Consider the following 23,628-nt stretch of genomic DNA (forward strand, 5'->3'; position numbering starts at 1 on the left):
GAGCTTTGTCTTGGGGTGCCGGAGATGGTACCGGCGATGGAATTGGAGTTGCTTCAGGTGAGGGAATTGGCGAGGGAACCGGTGTCAGATTTGGTGAAGATACCGGAGATTGAACCGGTGATGGGTTTGGGGATTGCTCAGGGGATTGCTCAGTCAAATCAATTGGTTCTGAGCTCTCAACCCTGGGTTTCTTCTTCAATGGCTGACCGCCTGACCTTGTCAAATATCGTCTTGCCGGCGGCTTTGGTGGCGCTGGCTTCACTGGAGAAGGTTGTGGTCTCGACGGCGAAGGCTTTGGAGCAGGTTCTGGAACAGAACCTGGACTTGGATCCTTTCGCAGACTCCTTTTGCGGTTCGAAGGAGATGAAGATTTTGCTCCTCGCGTTCGTGCCATTTTGGTCTATCGATCTTTGGCCGGCGTTGCTAAACAGAGAAGACGACCGGAGAAACGGACGGCGTGGCTTGGCGAAGAAGATGAAGGGGCTACGAGAATGGCTCTCTGATTTTTGAAACCCTTTTCGCAGCATTTTTGACCGGTATAAATAGGAAAAACGGAAGCCCAGGGGTCAGTTTAAGTTCCGCAACAAAACGCCAATTTCGCAGCAACTTGCCATTTTCGCAGCAACTTCGCAGTGAGTTTCGCAGCTGCGAAATTGATGTCACTGTGCTGCGAAGTGGCACTCGTGTGCCAAAACCACTTTCGCAATTGCGAAATACTCTGCGGAATAGGACTTTTGGTGCGAAATCACGCTTTTTCATTTCGCAACGCGTTTCGCAGCTGCGAAATTGATGCCACTGTTCTGCGAAGTGGCACTCGTGTGCCAAATCCACTTTCGCAATTGCGAAACACACTCGTAGAGGCTTCTACAGTGCTGCGGAATGGGTTGGCAGCAAAATGCCAATTTCGCAGAAGTTTCCTTCACCCTGCGAAATTTCGCAGAGCTCTGTTTTTCCCTTGTTTTTGCTCTGTTTCGGCTCCAATTTCGGCCCGATTTTTTTCTTTTCAATTTCCTTGAAATTTCTTCCACCTGGGATCATATAAAACGATTAAAACACACCTAAAAACATGATTTAAGATCAAAAACTAAGATCAAAAGCATGGAAACAACTTGAAAATTTACAAAATTTACAAAAATTTTGGACTGTGGTAAAACCACGTCCAGCAAACCCATTTCCCTTAGGCTTTTTGAGGTTCAAGGAGGTTAATTGCCTCCTTTTCTGATTTGAATGACTCCATGAATGGCTTAAGACGATATCCATTGACTCTAAAGCTATCCTTGCCATTGGAATTCAATAAGTCCACCACTCCTTTGGAGTATACTCGATGAATAACAAATGGACCAATCCACCTTGATTTGAGCTTCCCAGGAAAGATATGGAGTCTTGTGTCATACATCAGAACTTTTTGCCCTTCCTGAAATTCCTTGTTGGAGATGAGTTGATCATGCCACTTCTTCATCCTCTGTTTTGCAACTTTGGAATTGATATAAACATTATTTCTTAATTCCTCCATCTCATTAAGGTCTAGAAATCTCTTTTCTCCGGCCTTGATCAAATCCATGTTCAGCTTCTTTATGGCCCACCAAGCTTTGTATTCAACTTCCACAGGGAGATGGCATGCTTTGCCATAGACAAGACGATAGGGAGACATCCCTAGAATAGTCTTATAAGCTGTTCTATATGCCCATAATGAGTCATGAAGCCTAATAGACCAATCTTTTCTGTTGGAATTCACCACTTTCATCAAGATGTTCTTGATTTCCCTGTTAGCTAGCTCAACTTGCCCAGAAGTCTGAGGATGATAAGGTGTGGCCACCTTATGCTTCACTCCATACTTGGATAACAGAGCTTCAAAAGGTTTATTGCAAAAATGAGCTCCTCCATCACTGATTATGGCCTTGGGCACCCCAAATCTTGAGAAAATGTTCTCCTTAAAAAACTTGAGAACCACCCTGTGATCATTTTGTTTACAGGGGATTGCCTCAACCCATTTAGAAACGTAATCCACCCCCACCAAGATGTAAGAATTACCAAAAGACATTGGGAAAGGTCCCATGAAGTCAATGCCCCAAACATCAAATATTTCAACTATCAGAATGGGGTTCATAGGCATTTGATTTCTTTTTGTTAGCTTTCCAAGCCTTTGGCATCTGTCACAATTCCTACACATGATGTGGGCATTTTTGAAAAGAGATGGCCAAGTAAACCCTGATTGCAATACCTTCATGGCTGTTTTCTGAGAGACAAAGTGGCCTCCACATGCATTCTCATGACAATGAGATAGAATCCCTTGCTGCTCATCTTCAGGGACACACTTCCTAATAATCTGATCTGCACAATACTTGAAGAGAAAGGGCTCTTCCCAATAATAAGAATGAATTTTGGCGAAGAAGTGCTTCCTGTCCTGTGCATTTCACTCACTTGGAATTTCACCAGTTACTAAATAATTAGCAATATGAGCATACCAAGGAGTTTTCACTAGGAACATGAGTGATTCTTCAGGAAAATCATCATTGATAGGCAAGGGATGGGAATTATGTGCTATAACTAACCTTGACAAGTGGTCAGCTACTACATTCTCCACTCCTTTCTTATCTTTGATTTGAAGATCGAACTCTTGTAACAATAGAATCCATCTAATCAACCTTGCTTTTGCATCTTGCTTTGTCAATAAATACTTCAAGGCTGAATGGTCAGTAAACACAATGATGAAAGACCCCACTAAATAAGCTCGAAATTTGTCCAAAGCAAATACCACAGCTAACAATTCTTTCTCTGTAGTTGTGTAGTTCCTTTGAGCTTCATTTAGTGTTTTACTTGCATAGTAAATCACATAGGGCTTCCCATCTTCTCTTTGGCCAAGCACAGCTCCTATAGCAAAGTCACTGGCATCACACATCAGTTCAAAAGGTAACTGCCAGTTAGGGGCTCTCACTATTGGAGTTGTTGTTAAAAACTTCTTCAGTTGATCAAAGCTATGCTGACACCTTTCATCCCATATAAACTTAGTATCCTTAGCTAACAGCTCACAAAGAGGTTTTGAAAGACTAGAAAAACCTTTTATAAACCTCCTATAGAACCCTGCATGGCCAAGGAACTGCCTTACTCCTTTCACAGTTGTTGGAGATGGTAATTTGGCAATAAGCTCCACCTTTGCTTTATCAACTTCAATGCCTCTTTCAGAAATGATATGGCCAAGGACAATTCCTTGACGTACCATAAAATGGCATTTTTCCCAATTCAGCACCAAATCTTTTTCAATGCATCTATGAAGAACTGCTTCCAAATTAACCAAGCACTCCTCAAATGTACCTCCATATACGGTGATGTCATCCATGAAAACTTCCATAATTCTCTCCACCATATCACTGAAAATACTCAACATGCATCTTTGAAATGTAGCAGGTGCATTGCATAACCCAAAAGGCATTCTTCTATAAGCAAATGTTCCAAATGGACATGTAAAAGTGGTCTTTTCCTGATCTGCCAAATCAATTTCAATCTGAAAATACCCTGAATACCCATCCAAGAAACAATAAAATGGATGTCTAGAGACTCTCTCCAGCACTTGGTCAATAAATGGCAATGGAAAATGATCCTTCCTGGTGACAGCATTCAGCTTCCTATAATCAATACACACCCTCCAACCTGAAGTGAGACGTGTAGTAATTTCTTCTCCTTTTTCATTTTGAATCACTGTAATCCCTGACTTCTTTGGTACCACTTGAGTAGGACTTACCCAAGGGCTATCAGATATAGGGTAAATGATTCCTGCTTGAAGTAGCTTCAGCACCTCAGCTCGCACCACCTCTTGTAGATGAGGATTCAACCTTCTTTGAAATTGACGAATTGGCTTTGCTTCCTCCTCCATATATATATGATGAGTACAAACTAAAGGACTAATGCCTTTCAAATCAGATATTTGCTATCCTATTGCTTTCTTACACCTCCTGAGAACTTCCATTAAACAATTCTCTTGATGACTGGTCAGAGATGAAGATATCACAACAGGACATTGATTATTTGCTTCAAGATATGTATATTTCAGCTCCACGGGTAAAGGCTTCAAATTGAGTTTTGGAATTTCTTCTTCAACAGCTGCCTCCTCTTCTTCATTGAACAGAGGTAGAATTCCTTCTATCTTTCTCCAACTTTGTAGAGCAGCGAGCCCAATAGGAGATTCAGAAAAACCTTCCTCAATATCCTCAAGACTTTCACTCAACTTGTCTTGCATATGCTGATTGCAGTGCTCCTCCACCAAAGTATCAATTATACATAGCTCTTCTGGTCCTTCTTCTTCTTCTGGAGTGATTTGCTTTTTAGACATATAGAAAATATTGAGATCCAGGGTCATATTACCAAAAGTGAGTTGCATAAGCCCATTTCTACAGTTGATGATTGCATTTGAAGTTGCAAGAAATGGCCTTCCAAGGATGATAGGAACTAAATTAGCTTCCTTTACAGTTGGATCAGTATCAAGAACAACAAAATCTACAGGATAGTAGAAATTATCTACTTGAACTAATACATCCTCAATTACTTCTCTTGGAATTTTCACTGATCTATCTGCCAAAGATAAAGTGATTGCTGTTGGCTTCAACTCTCCAAGGCCCAGTTGCTTGTAGACTGTGTATGGAAGCAAATTCACACTTGCTCCCAAGTCTAACAAGGCTTTCTCAACTACCTTTCCTCCAATCATGACTGAAATGGTAGGACTTCCAGGGTCTTTGTACTTCAAAGGAGACTTACACTGTAAGATTGCACTTACTTGCTCAGTCAAGAAGGCTTTCTTGTTTACAGTCAACCCTCTTTTGATAATACACAAGTCCTTTAGGAATTTTGCATACGTTGGAACTTGTTTGATCATATCCAGCAGTGGAATATTAACTTTCACTTGCCTCAATACTTCCAGGATTTCAGCTGCATTTCTAACCCCCCTTTTTCCCATGTAATGCTTGAGGAAAAGGTGGAGAAGTTGATTTCTTCAGCATTTCTTCCTTCAAAAACTCCTTCTCTGGAATTGCTTTGATTGTTGAATCAGATTCCTTCTTTTCTTCACTGATCTCACTGCCTTTATCTTCCATTTCCTTCCCTTTCTTTATCTCTTCTTCTTTCTCAACATGTGGCTTAGGTGTTGGCTGCTCAATTTTCTTACCACTCCTTAGAGTGATCAAGGCTTTGACATCTTTCACCTGTGATGATTCTCCCTCAAGGCTTTCTACTTCATGGACACCTTTGGGATTTTGGTTAGGTTGAGAAGGAAATCTTCCCTTTTCTTGCAGTGTATTCAAATTTGTAAGCCTGGAGATTGAATATTGGATGTTATCAAATTTTTGATTCATATCATTTTGCATTCCATCCATTCTTTTGTTCAACATACTCTCCATTCTGTCCATTCTTTGATCAACTCTGTCCATTCTTTGATCCACTCGAGCATTGGTGGCTTCTTGCTTTCCCACAAAATCTCCCACTACCTTACTGAGATTGGCTATTATTTGTTCAATACTTGAAGATTGCTGAGATGGTGGATCCGGCTGTTGGTATTGAGTTGCTCTGGCCTTCCATGAGAAATTTGGATGATTCCTCCAACTTGAATTGTAAGTATTTCCATAAGGAGCATTGTTATTGGGCCTGAATTGTCCAACAACATTTGCTTGATCTCTATACATTTCCCTTTCAGCTGAAATTGCAGGGCACTCCTCCACCAAATGTTCAAATGATTGACAATTGGGACACAGCTTCACTTGCACTGGTGCTTCAGCAACAGCTTGCACTTCATGCATTCTTTTCAGCTCCAGCTCCTCCAATCTTCTTGTCATAGCTGCCAACTTTGCTTTCATGTCATCATCTTCTTTCAAATTATACATCCCAGCTTTTGCATTATAAGCATTCAACTGAGACTTCATCTTTCCCACTTCTCCTTTAGTTGGTTCATCCCATCCCCTTGAAACATCAGCTACATAGCTCAAGAAATCCATAGCTTCCTCTGGATTTTTGCTCATGAAATCTCCTCCACACATTGTCTCGAGGAGTTGCTTCATTGAGGAGGACATACCATCATAAAAATAGCTCACCAATAGCCAAGTATCAAAGCCATGGTGAGGACAAGCATTTATAGCTTCCATGTATCTTTCCCAACACTCATAGAATTTCTCATTCTCTTTAGCTGAGAAGTTTGAAATTTGCCTTTTCAAGCCATTTGTTCTATGAGTAGGAAAAAATTTCTTGAGGAACTCAGCTTGTAAATCAGTCCAAGAGCGGATACTCCTTGGCCTTAAAGAATTAAGCCAAATTTTGGCCTTATCCTTTAAAGTAAAAGGAAATAACTTAAGCCTCATCAAATCAATTGAAGCTCCTCCCTCTTGGAATGTATTACAAACATCTTCAAATTCCTTGATGTGTGCATACGGATTCTCACTTTCCATCCCATGGAAAGTTGGTAGAAGTGGAACAAGATATGGTCTGATCACTAGCTGCTCTGTAGGGGGCACTATACATGATGGTGCACTCATACGAGGTGGATGCATACGGTCCCTCATTGATCTGAATTCATTGAGATTGTCTTGACGACCTTGGTGACTATGCTGATCTTCAGGTGCAGCCTCCATGATATTCAAGATTACTTCAAATTCTCCTTTCTGAGGTGTATCACACTTAACAAGCCTTCCTCCACTGTCTCGTATCCACTTGGGCATACACAACTAGTATTCAGCTGCAACTTAAATAAAAACAGAGGACAACAAGAAAAACAGGGCTACAACAACAAAATTAAACTAGACTAAAATTTAAAAAAATAAACTTAGATTGTAAATAAACAAAGAAAGAATGAAAATTAGTAAAGTGAAAGAAACTTTACCAACTTGTGATGAAAATCACAAGTGCTCAAAAATGGTATCACAATGAACTTGACACTCACTCCCCGGCAACGGCGCCATTTGATTCGTCCCCGGCAGCGGCATTGGCAATGGCACCATCTGATTCGGGGTTCAATCCCCGGCAATGGCGCCATTTGATTCATGCCCAGTTGGTGTCTCAGCTGATTCGTGTGCAGCTGGTGCTCCTTGATTGAGGGATTAATCAACAAAATTTATAACCTATTACACCATATACTAGGGTAGCAAAGACAAAGCTACTATAGTATAGTGGCTCTAAGGATCGTTCACTGGGAATGATTTGCAAGCAATCAAGGATACCAATTCCAAGTGAATTGGTTTTGTTTCATTTCACGGTTAGTTTAAGAAATAAAACACAAACTTTGATTGGTAAAAGTTGAGATTTAAACTAACTAACTTAACAGAAGTTTGGAATAATTTAGGAAGAAAAACATTCCTTGGAGATTTAGGTTCACTGGGGTGGTTCCTCATGCAAAAGACATAGCTCCGGTCAGATGGTTCATTTCCTCGCATTAGAGATTCAACTTAGAGTCAAGTCTCTAACCGGTGATGTACAGAGACTCCTTCAATTAGATTTCACTTTAATTCTCTCACTGATGCAACTTGCAATGGTTCATGCCTCTCACGAGCACTTACCATTCAAGGTGATCTTTAACCTTGGACTTCCCTTCACAAACTCGCAAGAGATAACTAATGGATGTCTCCTAGGAGTCCAAAAGCTTACCAAGTGTTGGTAATTCCGGAAAATCCTACCTTGAAGTCACCTACCAGAGGCTCGCAAGGGGTAAACTAGTGCATTTCCATGGTTGGAAATCACTTGCCTTACCAAGTGTTGGCCTAGGTGACTCCAAGGTGTTTTAAGTTAACTAAAAACATTGAAATCACTAAAGGATTTCACTTCCTCTTCATTATTAGCTAAAACCACAGAGCTTTGCATTCTTGCACTTGGAACCTTCCCCGGCAACCTTAGCTCCAAGGAATTGGAGGTTTAGTTACTCATTCTCTGGGGAAAACTCCTCAGAGAATTCATAACTTAGAAATAAAATGAAAATACAAAGTGAGAAGGTAAGGCAGTAGAAAGAAAAGACCTTTACTAGCTTACCAAACGTTTTCAGAAGGAACTCCTCCCTGAGAACATGCTCCCGAGAGGTATTTATATCAAACTAATATAAAACTAATTCTTACAAAGATATTTGGTCTTTTTACTAACTTAAAAACTAAGGAATCATGTAATTGGTGGTTTACAAGGAGTATTTTGGGATTTAGACAACAAAAATCTAATGGAAAATATCTCCCAATGTCGGTAGCAAGCTTCGGGAGGCTTCAGGAGCCATTTCGCAGATGAAAAATGAGGCCTGCGAAATTTCGCAGACACCCAAGAGAGCTGCGAAATTATCTTGCAAGAGCGAGCTATCTTCACTAGGCTGCAAAGTTGGCTTCCATCTTGAAGTTTCCAGCTCCCTTCTCGCGGCATGGTTCGTGCATCGTCAGAAGGAGAAACACCTTACTGTACAAAAGTACTGCGAAATTCTCGCAACAAAAGGCTGATTCCGCAACACTTTAGAGTGATTGACTTGTAATGGCTGCAACTTCTTCATTTCAACTCCAAATTGCACACCGTTTGAAGCATTAGATTGTTGACTTCCTGAGCTTTGAAATGGTATATAGCTTGCATCATTTGGACTTCAGAAAGTACTCCAAAAGTGGCTGCTACGACTGTCATCAAGAATATGCTCCATGACAGATTCTCTTTGCTTTTTCTCCTTGCAATCCGGATTCACTCTTGGCAATTGAATTCTAATCTTTGCCCAAGATTCCTCATAGCTCTCCTCATTCTTGACTTGCTTTGGTGATCAAAATACTAACAAAAACACCAAAACTTACACAAAGTGATCAAAATTGCTTTAAAGGATCCTTAACATGCCAATTGATTTAAAAGGCCTAAACTACTACTCAAAAGTGTTAAAAAGGATTAATTAAAGGCTATCAAATAGCACTTTTTGAGTAGTAATCAGTCGATCTTTAAGAAACTAACCATTTTCTACTTGCTGAAATATAGTCCTTGCATAGATTGACGTTTATTGATTTCAGCTTTAGTACCTTCCTCTTTGAAACAAAAAAACCTTCATCTCTTTCTCACTCCTATAATTGAGTCTCTTGTGCCAAATTTTTTTACTTCTCATATGATTTTGCAACTGCAACAATATTCTTCATGCTAGAAGTAAAATAAAGTGAATCGTTTTTCTTTCCATGAGCTATGACCATAGCTCCTTCAGTAATCTTCCATTCGCTTCTTGCAAAGGTTGTACTTGACCTTCTTAATCAAGTTGACCCACTGAGATTAAATTTCTTTTTAGACCAGGAATAAATCCCGTCTTTCAACTTCCACACAGTCCCATTTAGCAACTTCACTTGAATATCACCTTTCCCCGTAATCTACAAGGTCTCATCATCAACCAAATGAACCTTCTTGAAATCACCACTAATGTAGTTCTCCATGATTTCATGATGCGAGGTGTAGTGAAACGGTGCCCTAGAATCCGAAATCTAAAATTCAACTGGACTATTAACACTTAGGATTAAAACATCGCTAGTATCTTCGACCACATTTGCAAATTCCGTTACATTGCCATTGTTCTTTTTCGGTGCTCTACAATCCTTCTTCAAGTGACCATTCTTGCCCCAATTCCAATAGCTAATCTCTTTTTTCCTATATCTAAACTTGCTCTGTCTTGATTTTGATTTGTTTTTATTTGAGTTTTTGTTATTGGATCTACCACTAGATTCGGTGTTTAAGGTATAACATGATGTTTCTCCTAATTCTCTCTAGCGTATTTCTTCACTTAGAATTAGATCTCGAACATCCTTAAATACCATCTTCTTATTCTTAGAAGAATTACTTGCTATCGTCACCATCGTGTTACAACTTTCCCATAGAGAGGATAAAAGGATCAAAGCTCAAACTTCGTCGTCAAACTCAATTTCCATCGAACTTAGTTGTGTTGTGATTGTACTAAATTTGTTGATGTGAGTTCCAACAGACACATTCTGGTATTCACAAATTGAACAACCATCTCATCAAGTGCACTTTATTTGAAGCGGATGGCTTTTTGTACATGTTAGAGAGAGTCGCCATAAGACCCACTGTGGTGTTCTCCCTTACTATGTTGAAAAGGACATTGTGTGATAATGTTAACCGAATATCTCTAAGCGCTTGCTTATAGAGTAGATCCCACTCTTCATCCTTCATATCATTGGCTTTTCTCCCAAAAGAGGCAAATGCATACCTTTCTGATATAGATAATCTTCAATTTGCATTTTCCAAAAGCTAAAATCTTCACCACTAAACTTCTCAATTTTGATGTTCTTTTCTTTATCTGCTACCATCATTCCCACTCAAATTTTGTTTCTCAAGAATTTTACAAAAAAATTATACTTTTATAGTACCTCTATACCTATCAAAAATTGCAAAGAAACTTCCACATAGAGCTTTAAACCACTAGGAAAGTTCCCAAGAAAGATTTGAGATATTGCAATAGTCCCACTTAAAACCCAGCCTTCTTAGATAGAACTAAAAGTTCCCAACAAAGATTGGAGGGGTCACAATTGTTCCTCTTAAATTTCAACCTACTTAGATAGAACTTCCTTAGATTACCACCAAGCTCCTAGAAATACCGTAGAACCTCACTTTGATACTAATCATTAGGAAATAAACCTTCCAAAACACCATATTAATCAAGCAATAAAAAACAATGTAGAAATAACAACGAAATGAAGCAGACAAAACAACACAAATTTACGTGGTTCACCCAAAACAAGCTACGTCCATGGAGTTGTAGATTTTCACTATGAGGGACAAAATGACCATAAGTGTTTACAAGCACTCACTCCTCACAACCCAAATCCCGATTACATCCAAGAGAATAACAATTTTCTAACTCTCAAGAGAACCTCACTTTTTTCACAAAAAGAGTTCCACCCCTCTTTTCTCTCAACTCTAGAATAATTACAATGAGGAGAGGAGACCTTTATTTATGTGCTCCTACCACCACCAAATTTCCATGTAAATCACACGCTATTACCAAATATACAAATGGTAATACACGATTCTGATTTGATTGTGTCCATAATTTCCTCATCCAACATTCTTTATATATATATATATATATATATATATATATATATCATACGTGCACACGTATATGTGAGATTCTCAGTGTGCATTTCATGTCCTTAAATCAAGGACTTCACCATCAACATGCATGTACAATCTTATTTCCCATATTTATAATCTGCATTCAAAAAAAATATATTAGATTATTTTCCAATTTTAAAATGTCTTTGTTCAATGGGTAAAGGAGTCTTATTCTCCAATGGAAGAATGAATAAGCACTTTGTATTCCGTAAGGTGAAGCACTTCTATCAGGTTATTGTTTTGTTTGATATCACATTGCTCTCTTATATATTAATTATGAGAAATTTTTTGTTATGGGATTGGATAAGTATACACTTATGGGAAGGGAAAGTATAATTAACATTTTTAAGAAATACAATTGCATGGACTAGATTTATACATATAAATCTTATTAGACAAGGACATAGAATTTTTAGATATAAAGCTTGCAATTTTATTCTTAAAAATTTTGTGGTTGCCCCTCTTGAAAAATATTATTTATGAAATATGCATATATCTTAAGCAATCTTGGAAAAAATAAAAGAAAAAAAGTTTAATAAATAATTGCAATGTTTATATTATTTATGAAATAAATATAAACATTGTTTTCTATTTTGGTTTCTATGATCCCTCTCTCCTTCCTCAAATTAAAATCTTATGATTTTAATTCTTCTAACTAGCACTCACACCTACACATCATACCTTTGATAATGTTAATCCTATATTCCCTATGGAGATGACCTAACTGTTATACAATTGTTAGTCATTTTTGTAATTTTGGTTTAAGAGATAAAAGTTTCAACTACTTTGGTTTAAAATTTTGTTCTTGTAAAACTTTCTTGAAAATTATTTTCATATTTTTCTTTAGACCAAGAAAACACCTTCTAACCAAGGATTCAACAATCTCTTGAACATACACAAGCTAACAACAATCATTCATTTGTAAGTCATCGCAAAAAATTGAAAACTATAATCTAAATAATTAATAGAAGTAATAATAATAACAATAGCAAAAATATGTTGTTTGGTTGACAAGAAAAAATCAGAACCAACCAATGTAGGCATATAAGGATCCTCTTCTTGATTTAATCCAATTAATATCAAGCAAGCTTGAGGGCAAAAAATCTTGCTAGATTTAAAAGCAATGGACATTATAGAAGAAACAAAAAATGAGGAAAAAAAGAAAAACATTGATGATAACTAGACATTTCTAAAAGATGAGATCAGCTTCCAAAAGACTATATTTGAGAATAATAATAATAATAATAATAATAATAATAATAATAATAATAATAATAATAATAATAATAATAATAAAAGAAATAATAAAAATAACTTACTGACTTTCATAACTAAGGCAAGGTTCCAATTACCATCTCTAGCACAAAACCCAAAACCAACACCAAATTGCTTAGTTACTATATTCCAAATTGAACAAGAAGAGAATAAAAATTAAGAAATAGAAAACAACATATAACCCAAAACCAACACCAAATTGCTTAGTTAATATATTCCAGAAGAGAATAAAAATCAAGAAATAGAAAACGAAATACCCCTTGAGTCCTCTTTCCAATTACAAGACACTTATTAAGACCACTTTCCCTTTTTTTGGTGCTCCGATACACTAGTTTCCACCTAAATTCCAACATTGAACAAAAAACACAGATTAAATCATAGATCAAATCTCACAATCTCAAAAAACACATACAAACAAAATGGTATGAATCAGTACTTTCCCAATCTTACTCTATATTAATCCAAAACACAAATGACCTCAATTCCAAAAGTACGAACCGAAGAACGACTTCCAAGCTCGAGATGAGAGGGAGCTCACAAATTTGAGGCAAATAATCTACTCAAATTGTTGAACCCCTAAAATGCTTGGATGGCATAAACTAGTTTAGGGCTTGTTCAAGGGGGATGACTTAAAAGGCCCATAAATCTTTTAAAAACCAAATGATAGAAACCCCTGAAAAATTAGAGAATAGAAAAAATAGTGAATGAATTAAAGAAAAAAAGATTGAAGATTTTTCATATTTTTCTTTAAAACTGTTGAAAGGATATTGAAGATTCGCACCAACAGTGATGGAATTAAGAAAAATTGGTTCTTAGTGTGGGGTAAGTGGGAGAAGTGTTGGTTGCTTATATATTGGATCTATGGTGGCAATCAAGCCCATGACTTTAAAATCCATTTGTTAGTGGACCCAAAAAAGATGTGCCTATAGGGCCATTTATAGTAGCAGATCGTTACTTGCTACAACTATAAGTACTCCTTTAGTTGCACTCAATCAATTCCCGCAACTATAAGATAGAAGCAAGCCTTCTTCCACAACGAATCAAATAGATAATATATATATATATATATATACTCTATGGTTGTGGACTTCTCTGACCCTTACTAAAATTACGTCACCATATCTCACCTCTCTTGTAGTGTCACCATGTAAAAATATAAAGAAAAAATATCATACATCTTGAAGTTTATTTTTGAACGATTTCAATGGCTCCAAAAATAGAAAAAGTAAAAAATAATTGACAAGTCCTCAACATATGAAAATTAAAAAATCAAAAAGAAAAAATAAAAGTTTAATTAAAAAGTGAAACGGCCATTTCTCAAATTCTATTGCATTGAAGTGTCCCACCTTGTCAACATGGAAGTCTTCCCATGTGGTCAACTGTAATGACCGGTAAGTTAGTTATGGAAACAGTTGTTTAGGCAACATAGACTTGGCTCATATATATAGAACCATATATAATACTAATAGTATAGACTTGAAAGTAAAAACAATCTGCCATCCATTATATGCGTTGTGTAGACTAGTTTGAAAGTTGATAAACCCTCTCAAGTTAAGAAAAATGTCTAAGAAACGGGACAGTGCAAGTTTCCTTGATGAAGAGGCGAAGAAGATGAAGCTTGATATATATTCATCAAGCGGGTTGGCCTCTGATGTTAAACAAGAAGAAGATGGCTCAGAAGGTGTTATTGATCCACCGGCAAGTGCAGTAGTTGATAATCAAGGCAGCTTGAGCCCATTAATGGAGAATAAGCCCAGGTCATTACAAGAAAATTTTCTTTAATGAATATTTTTGCGCTTATTCTCTCTTTTAACGTCTGCTTGGTTGCCAAGAAATGGAAATTAAGAATTATGCTACATTAAATATGACCTCTCTCTTTGTTGTTTCATTTTTTCCTTACCGCTTTCTTATCAACCAAACACAAGAATAGGTTAATTGGGTTTCTCTCTGCAGGGTTTAGGGTTTTCCTCAAGATTCTCTCTTGATTTTCTCTAGTAAATCTTTATCTCTTCGTCGTGTCAATGCATGGGAAAAAATGGAATAAACTTAGGATCTTTATATGTGGATTGAGTAAAGATAAACCATTGTCTCTCAGTTGTGCTTTTGTTCCTTTTTCTCATCAACCAAACACTGGAGCAGTGTTGATGCCTTTGAAAGAAATAGAATTCTTGTTACAGCTGATTTTTCTAGAAAGGATTTTCTTGGACCACCCTCACTTTGGATGACAGAAAAACAAAGGAAATGAGAAGGAGAAGTCTTGATTTTGTTGGTTGAATTAATGATAAAGAATTTGATCTTTTAATAACCGAACAGTGGAATTACTGTGATCTTGTGTAATCTTGTTTCATGCTGATCTATAATTTTATTATTTTTTGAAATTTGTTATCCATTTACATAAATTCTCAAAGAGATCACTTAATGTGGTTTCATATAAGTTGTAGCTATATTTGTTGGCTGGGGGCTTCTAAGAAGGCGAAAAATTAATTTTTCTGTCAACCTTTTCTCTTGCAGAAACCAGGATGATAAGGATTTTTCATCTGGGTCGGTTCCAGCAAGCACTCATGATCATGATTCCGAAACTAAGAAGACGGGAAGTTCATCTTCCTCGTTAACGGAATCAGCAAGTTGCAGCAGCATAAATGAGAGAACCCTCGTCTACAAGAAGAGCTTAACCCGTGATGATGTCTTCTACTGCAGGCTCATGATTCCACTGGAACTTGGTAAAGAATTTCTCCCTGAACCTGAGAGATATAAAGGAAGATATGACATGACAGAAATATCAGTGATGGACCATAAGAGACGGATCTGGGAGATGGAGGCTTCATTTGATGAGCTGAGCAGCTCCTACATGTTTTTTTTGAACTGGGACAAATATGTGAAAAAATATGGATTGGAGCCCGAGGATGTGATTTTCTTATATGAGGATCCCACTATTGACGACTACTTCTTGATTGAATATGAGAAAAGGAAGCGTGACAGCAACCCCAAAGAGACAACTTGAGGCCGTATAACAAGAGAAAGCCTTTTTTGGTGGGTGAATGCATTCAGAATCTAGCTAGGTAATTAATATTGTTTCTTCTTATCTTCATCAAATTCAACAAAGGAGACTCAGTTTTAATTAGCTCTTTACATGCATGTAGAATCTCGCTTTCCATATGTATCTTCTTCATTCATAGAACATACGATGGAGATCAGATTTGCAGTTTGAAAATGTCTTAGGTTGTGATGATAGAAAAGTACTGATAGCTAGAAGAAGGAAAAGCCCATATCAAAATCTGAATTATTCTGTATTTTTCTTGATTCTGAAGGTTGTTGAAAGAGGCTTATACTGATTAAGTGATCCTTACTCTTAAAAAAGGGGTTGTGGAAAGGCTAGAGAGGAAGGTTTGAACATGAGAAGAGATAAGAGAGTAAGGTAGATGATCAAAATCAGGACAAAATTAAAAATAGAGGAAGATAAGAGCTTATAGGTAACGACCTAATTAAAGGAGACCCCATGTCATCTCCCCTTACCTCAAGCTCTATATCTAGCTATCCTAAAGAGAAGAAAGATCTTAATTAGAAGCCTTTTTAAGAAAGGCAATTGAGGTGAATGTTCCTTTTGCTGGATGCTCCATGTCAACTTAGAATAAATATTTCAAAGCCATGTGTGTATGAACCCAAAATGAAGGGTTGTCATGCTACACTTCACCACGAGCAAAAATATAAAGAAAAAATATCATACATCTTGAAATTTATTTTTTAAACACTTTAATTTTCAAAAAATATGAGATGAAAAACTAATTGACAAGCCCTCCAAATATTAAAATTAAAAAATAAGAATGGAAAATTAAATAAGAGTTTAAAAAGTGAAACGGCCATTTCTCCATTTCTATTCCATGGAAGTGTCCCACCTTGCCAACGTGGAAGTCTTCACATGGTCAACTCTAATGGCCGGTAAGTTAGTTATGGAAACAGTTGTTTCTACAACTTAGACTTGCTTATATGTGTATGACCATATATAAAAATATAGACTTGAAAGTAAAAAAAATCTACCATTCATTGTATGCTTTGTATAGACTAGTTTGAAGGTTGATAATCTCTCTCAAATATCAATCAAGAAAAATGTTTTGAGAGGGACAGTGTGCAAGTTTCCTAGATTATAAAGAGAAGAAGAAGAAGAAGAAGAAGAAGATTAAGCTTGATAGATCGTCATCAAACGGGTCAGCCTCTGAGATTAAGCTTGATAGATCGTCATGGGTCAGCCTCTGATGTTAAACAAGAAGAAGATGGCTCAGAAGAGGGATAGATCGTCATCAAACGGGTCAACCTGCGAGATTAAGCTTGATAGATCGTCATCAAACAGGTCAGCCTCCGATGTTAAACAAGAACAAGATGGCTCAGAAGAGGGAGTTAAGAATCCCCCTGCAAATGCAATTGCTGTAAACGAAGGCAGCTTGAACAAACCCAGGTCGTTACAAGAAACAGAAATTCAGAATTTTCTTTCATGAATATTTTAGGGGTCCATCTCTCTTTTAATCTTCGCTAGGCTGCCAAGAAATTGTCGAAATTAAGAATTATGCTACAACTATGACCCTCTGTCTTTGTTGTTTCATTTTTTTTCTTTCTTTTTTCTTTTCAACCAAACAGGCAGGAATAGGTTAATTTGGTTCCTCTGCACGGTATAGGGTTTCCCTTAAGATTATCTTTTGATTTTCTCTTGAATATCTTTAGCTCTTCTTCATGTAAATGCTAGGGAAGAAACAGAAGAAACTTGGGACCTTTGTCATTTTGTTCCACAAACTATCTATATTTGTTGGCTGCGGATGTCTAATAACAGTGAAGATTAATTTTATTTTCAACCTTGTCATTTACAGAAACAAGGCTTATATAGATTATTCATCTGGGTCCGTCACAGTAAGCCTTGATGATGAAGGTCCTCAAACCAAGAAGATGGGCAATTCATCTTCCTCATCATCAAGTTCCAGCAGCGAAGGCTCCATAAATGGTGGTTCAGGTCAGAGAAACCTCCTCTACAAGAAGAGCTTAACCTACGCGGATGTCTACTTCGGCAGGCTCGTGATTCCACTTGAATCTGCAACAGCTTTTCTCCCTGGACCTGAGAAACGTGACGGAAGATATGAAAGGATATTAATATCACTTCTAGACCACAAGAGAGAGGTGTGGACGATAGGGGCTACGTTCGACGAACTGAACAACTCCTACATGCTTTGGTGGAACTGGGGCAAATTTGTGAAGAAACATAGATTGGAACCCGAGGACGTGATTTTCTTATATGACGATCTCTCTCTTCAGTTCTGGTCCATTGAATATGTAAGAAAGTTGCATGAAGAGAGCTTGAGGCCATACAAGAAGAGAAGCCTTTTTCGTGTGTGAATGCATTCAGAAAATTCTAGCTTAGGTAATATTCTTCTTTCTTCTTTCTTCTTCGAAGTTACATGTACAATCTCACTTTCCATATTTATAATCTGCTTTCAGAAAACAATACCAGATTAATTTGCGGTTTGAAAATGTCTTTGTCCAAAGGGTAAAGGAGTCTTACGTTCCAGTGGAAGAATGAAGAAGAAGCACTCTGTATTCTGTAGGTTGTTGTTTTGTTTTGATATTTGTGTATTAATTATGAGAATTTTTCTGCTGTGGGGCTGGATAAGTAATCACTTAAGGGAAGGGAAAGTATAATCAACATTTAAGAAACACAATTGCATGGACTGGAGTTATATATAAATCTTATTAGACAAGGACATAGAATTTTCAGACTAAAAATTCTGAGACTGCATGGGAGGAGCGTGTGTCCAGGGATAGGGATGATGAAATTCGGTGGACTAAGTATAAGCATGGGGCTTTCTTTGTCAAGTACTTATACAAGGTGTTGGAGTTACGAAGAAGATAGAGCGTTTTCCCAACAAGTGTGATTTGGAATTTGTGGATGCTACCGAGGGTGGCCCCTTTTTTTGGGAGGCTAATTGGAGAAAGGTTTTGACTTTAGATCATATTAAGAGAAGAGGGTGGCCTTTGACAAATTAATCTTTCCTTTGCCTCAAGGGGGAAGAATCTATAGATCCTATTCTCCTTCATTATGTGAGGACAAGAGTCTTATGACATATTATGTTCTCGCTTTTTGGTGTGTCTTTGGTGCCCCCCTCCTTAGTTAAAGAGGCTTTGTTTTGTTAAGATGGTAGAATTTTTTTATGGGAAAGAAAAGGAAAAGAATAGTAGTGTCTGACAACGAGGGGTGGTCGATTCAAAGGTTAAAATTCTCTTTTGTTCGTAATCTTTGGGCTTGGTACAAGCTGCATGTAGTTCTTGGTCCTCTTTTCTTTGTAGACTTTGTGGAGTGGTTAGGTTGAGGCTATCAGGGTTGTTGTTGATGTCCCTCTTTGTTTTTGTGCTACCTTGAGGTATTTCTTTGTATACATCACATGTACTTTAGAATGTTTTTTCTGGTGTTACTTTTTATAAATTGATTCTAATCACCCATCAAAAAAAGAATTTTCAAACATAAAGCTTGCAATTTTATTCTTAAAAAATTTGTGATCACCCCTTTGAAAAAGATGTGGGTTCTTGAAGAAAATTAAAAAATAATAAAAATAAATTTAAAATTTAAAATTATTTTTACATATTATATTAAATTTTTTTTCACTTTTTTATTTTATGTATAAATATTAAATAATTTAAAAATATATAATTTTTAATTAATTTTAATTGTATTTGATTTTTATTTTTTTAACAATAAATTAAATAAAACAACTTGTCTTTATGATTTTCTAGAACCATATCTAATGATGACAATTGATGTGATGATATCACACTAATAAATCCAAGGAAGACCCCTTTGATGGCATAGTGACATAGTAATATTAATTTACTTAGGAAATAAAGAAAGAAGCAATTCTTCTATTGGTATATAATAATTAATTAATCTCTAATCTTTTTATAGATTTAATTACTATTATAAGTTCAAAATCTTTGCCTTCTAATTTTATAATTCTATATGAACTCCATTTACTAACATTCCAATTTTATCTTCTAATTTTACAAAATCCTTGATTAATGAGCTTACTTTGAACACAAACTTATAGGTATTTGGTAAATCAACTTTATAACTTAATAACTTAAATTAAGTCATTAAGTAAATTAAGTATATTTGATAAAATAATTTAATAATATGATTTAAAGTAAAAACAATTTTAAGCAATAGCTAAAAATAATTAACTTATTCTTAAGTCCACATATTTATTTTACTTTTTTACCTTTATTTGTCCTAATTATCTCAATGATCTCTTTTACTACTCTATGACTTATATTGTTACTTGAATTGTTTTTCCCTATTTATAATTTATAAGGATAAATAAATTAATTTGATGATTTAAGATAAATTTTAAGTTAATTTTATCAAACAAGCTTAATACTTAGAGTAAGAATTAAGTAATAAGTTTTAAGTCAACTACTAAAATAAAATTTAATTTAAAGTCAACTTGAGTTATTAAATAATAAGTGTTAAGTTTTACTAAACACCTTTTTGCTATTTGCTATTGTTAGTTAATTTTTTGTTGAGTTTTTGAACCGTTGGAATTTTCTCTTTTAATTCAAATTATTTGTAATATTTTGTTTTATTTTATTTAGGTTTTGAACTTTTGGAATTTTTTTATTTTAATTCAAATTATTTGCAATAATTAAAATTTTACTCATGAATATGTACTCAAATAATAAGTGACATACTCTAATTTTAATTTGTACTTATTTTTTTTAGGTTTTCTTTTACATTTTATGTGTCATTATTTAGTGTTTGTTTTGAATTAAAATAATAAGAAATATAAGAAGTTTGCTTAATGAAATATTTTAAATTATTTAGAATGTTAATCGATAATCTCAAACATTTATGTTATATCTGGTTTATGGAAAAAAAATAATTTTTTATTTAGTTTTACTACAAAAAAAATACAAAAAATAAATAAATATATAAAATTAATTACAAACTTATATATTTTAAAATTATTTAATTTTTATATAGAAGATCTCAAATAATAAAAATACTACAAAAAATACAATAAATAAATAAATATATAAAATTAATTAGAAACTTATATATTTTAAAATTATTTAATTTTCATATAGAAGATCTCAAATAATAAAAATACTACAAAAAATACAATAAATAAATAAATATATAAAATTAATTAGAAACTTATATATTTTAAAATTATTTAATTTTTATATAGAAGATCTCAAATAAGAAAAATACTACAAAAAATACAATAAATAAATAAATATATAAAATTAATTAGAAACTTATATATTTTAAAATTATTTAATTTTCATATAGAAGATCTCAAATAATAAAAATACTACAAAAAATACAATAAATAAATAAATATATAAAATTAATTAGAAACTTATATATTTTAAAATTATTTAATTTTTATATGGAAGATCTCAAATAAGAAAAATAAATTTGAAGTAAATATATATATATATATATATATAAAATTGATTAAATTTAAAGTTATTTTTGTTTTCACGACTTAATTTTTTTTCTTTATTTTGATTTCCATTTTTATTTTCTTGTCATATTTTTTTAAAAGTGAAAAAGACCATTTCACGTGAGATACCTCGAAGAATATACTTGTGTAACTCCAACTTGAGGGAGTTGACATACCTCTTGCCGAGTGTTTGGTAAATTAACTTAATAAATTAATTTAAGTTATTAAGTAGATTAAACATGCTTAGTAAAAAAGAAAATTAATATTACAACTTAAAGTTTTTTTTAACATTAAGTCATAAGTTAAAATAGATAATTTATTCTTAATCTCAAATCTTTTTTCACCTTATTTGTCCACACACTAGTGGGACTATATTTTAGAATTATGATTCATGACTACTTTTCTCTAATAAATATTTTTCAATTATCTTATGCATCTACAATACTTCAAATATGTATGTTTGACAAATAAATTTATTACTTTTAATGAAAATATGAGTTAAAATTAATGAAGATAAGTTAAAATTAATGAGGGTAAATATGTCAATTTGAAAATTTAAAATAAGTTATAAGTTAACTTTATAAAACAACTTTAATATTTAAACTAAAAAATAAGTAATAAATTTTATGTGAACAATTGGGGGTGTTTGGTAAAACCTAATACTTATTACTTAATGACTTAAGTTGATATTAAGTTAAATTATACTTAAGTTATTGACTTAAAACAAATTATTTAATTTTTATTATAAGTATTAAGGTCGTTTGATAAAATTAACTTAAAATTTGATCTAAATAATCAAATTAACATATTGATTATCATAAATTATAATTAGAATAAAGGAGATCGAGTAACAATAGAGGTGATGGAGTAGTAAAGGAGATTGTGGAGATAATTAGAGTAAATGAAGGTAAAAAAAGGTAAAATAAAAATATGGACTTAAAAATAAATTAATTGTTTTTACTTATTACTTGAAGTTGTTTTTCACTTTAAATCATACCATTAAATTATTTTACCAAATATACTTAACTTACTTAATGACTTAAATTAAATTATTAAGTTACTTTAAGTTATTGAATTGATTTACCAAATATCCACTTAATAATAACTTAACTTAAAGTTCATTTAAATACTAAATAATAAGTATTAAATTTTAACAAACATTCACTCACTATTTTCTTATTTAATTAGAATATTAGCTTAATCTTCTCTCATCTTTCACACCACTATCTTTACTACTTAACATCCTAGTTGATATGAGTCTACCGTTTCAACTTTTTGATTTTTTTTTTTCATCATTTCAAGTTAGTGGTTCACCTTACATTTAATTCATATATCAACAATATTAAATTCATGTAAAATATTTGAACTGCAAAAGAAAGAACATTAATGTGATAAATTTTAAAAAATAGTATTTGGTGGACATGTTGTTGTGGGATGATATTCTTGAGGTCAGGATGAAAGTATCAATTTTGATGAATATACTAGTGTAGACCCCCTTAAGAGAGCAAAGACAAGGATGATGTCTCGCTATCTGGAGGAGCTGGCGACACCTAGGATAAGTGTGGGGGGGGGGGGGGGGGGCCTTTGCTGCTGGAGGAAGCCAGATTGGATTTGTAGCAAGACGTGATGGCCGGCCATGCTGATGATGGGGGGGGGAACCATACTTGCTGATGCATGAACAAGAAGGTTCGTGATGGCTTTCTGAGGGGGGAAAAACAGAGAAGAATAGGGGAGAATGGGGGACGACTAGTTACAGAGGAGGGGGCTTGCTGGTTCCGAGGATCTTGGAGAGTGAAGCTTGAAGAAGAAGAGAAGAGGAAGGAGGGGGATAAGAAGGGAGCGTCCTCAGGTATGCCGTTGATGACTCCTTGCTTCTATTCATCATCTGATTGTTCCATTTTTTTTCTTTCTTTCTTTGGTTATTTTCTGGTTGCTTCCTCTTTGATCCAGATGTGGATAGCTTGTAGTTGATGTATTGTTGGATGAGGTTTGAGTTATAAGTGTGCTTTGATATTATTGACTCATGTTTTGTTCACAAATCCTCGTTTATCACTCACATCCGAAATCACCATACTCATTTTTTATTTATTCCCTCATGCCCATCATCTCTCACGCACACCCCCAACTCTATCATCCCTCACCTCACTCACCCATTATCATTCCCACCACATTTTCTCTCTCTAGCTCCACCCCCTACGTCAGTACTCCCTCCAGCCTAGGACGCGGCTCTGGAAGCGGTGGTTTTCTTCTACAGCACTCCGGCGAGCCCCATGCACTTCGCACTTCTCGTAATGTCGTCGCCTCAGCTTTCACCGCAGCCTCGTCGTCCACTGGCACCAGGTTCAAATCCTCCGCACGGCTCGCCTGCTATGGGAGCTCCGCGGCGGTGACGTCGAGGACGATGTCCGCCGACGAAGCTCTCCACGCTCCTATGAAGGCTGCAGCAGCAGGCTCCACACCGACACCAGGCCGCTGCAGCTGGACGTGTTCGACGGCGGAGGGGGCAGCGCGACACGGCGGCGCAGCGCGGAGCGCCGGCAGATTGGACCAGCTTCGAGGGCCCCCGACGAAGCCTCTCATCTCTAGTTCCTCCATCGTCGTCGCTTGAAGTGGAGAGGAACGTATGACTGAGTGGTCCAAAGAGAGATGAGAGTTAGATTTGGGCTTCAGGCAGCTTGGACCCAGATGAAAGGCCCAAGTTTGTGAAGGCATTGGGTGTCTTGGGCTTGCCCCTTGATATCTTTGGACTTAGGCTTGAGTTGGGAGCACTAGGCCCAAGTTTGTG

At 35.4% G+C, this 23,628-nt stretch overlaps 2 protein-coding genes across 2 annotated transcripts; both read left to right on the top strand.

Moving 5' to 3' along the window:
- The first annotated feature begins 13,758 nt into the window (after window positions 1-13,758).
- On the top strand, window positions 13,759-16,054 carry LOC109122010 (uncharacterized). Its single transcript, XM_019218046.2, has 2 exons — window positions 13,759-14,120; window positions 14,875-16,054. The coding sequence occupies exons 1-2, from the start codon at window positions 13,924-13,926 to the stop codon at window positions 15,362-15,364; spliced, it is 687 nt and encodes a 228-aa protein (XP_019073591.1). The 5' UTR covers window positions 13,759-13,923; the 3' UTR covers window positions 15,365-16,054.
- Window positions 16,055-18,082, top strand: LOC109122011 (B3 domain-containing protein IDEF1-like). Its single transcript, XM_059737765.1, has 2 exons — window positions 16,055-16,813; window positions 17,220-18,082. Exons 1-2 carry the CDS (start codon window positions 16,599-16,601, stop codon window positions 17,737-17,739), a joined length of 735 nt encoding a protein of 244 aa, XP_059593748.1. The 5' UTR covers window positions 16,055-16,598; the 3' UTR covers window positions 17,740-18,082.
- The last annotated feature ends 5,546 nt before the right edge of the window (window positions 18,083-23,628 follow it).

This window comes from Vitis vinifera, chromosome 7 (assembly GCF_030704535.1).
Source record: "Vitis vinifera cultivar Pinot Noir 40024 chromosome 7, ASM3070453v1".
Taxonomy (NCBI): domain Eukaryota; kingdom Viridiplantae; phylum Streptophyta; class Magnoliopsida; order Vitales; family Vitaceae; genus Vitis; species Vitis vinifera.

Excerpts from the sequence above, each read along its gene's own strand:
- LOC109122010 (XM_019218046.2), top strand. The coding sequence starts at position 13,924 with ATGTCTAAGAAACGGGACAGTGCAAGTTTCCTTGATGAAGAGGCGAAG. Across the intron at positions 14,121-14,874 it reads TTAATGGAGAATAAGCCCAG|AAACCAGGATGATAAGGATT; the intron begins GTCATTACAAGA and ends TTTCTCTTGCAG.
- LOC109122011 (XM_059737765.1), top strand. The coding sequence starts at position 16,599 with ATGGGTCAGCCTCTGATGTTAAACAAGAAGAAGATGGCTCAGAAGAGG. Across the intron at positions 16,814-17,219 it reads GGCAGCTTGAACAAACCCAG|AAACAAGGCTTATATAGATT; the intron begins GTCGTTACAAGA and ends TGTCATTTACAG.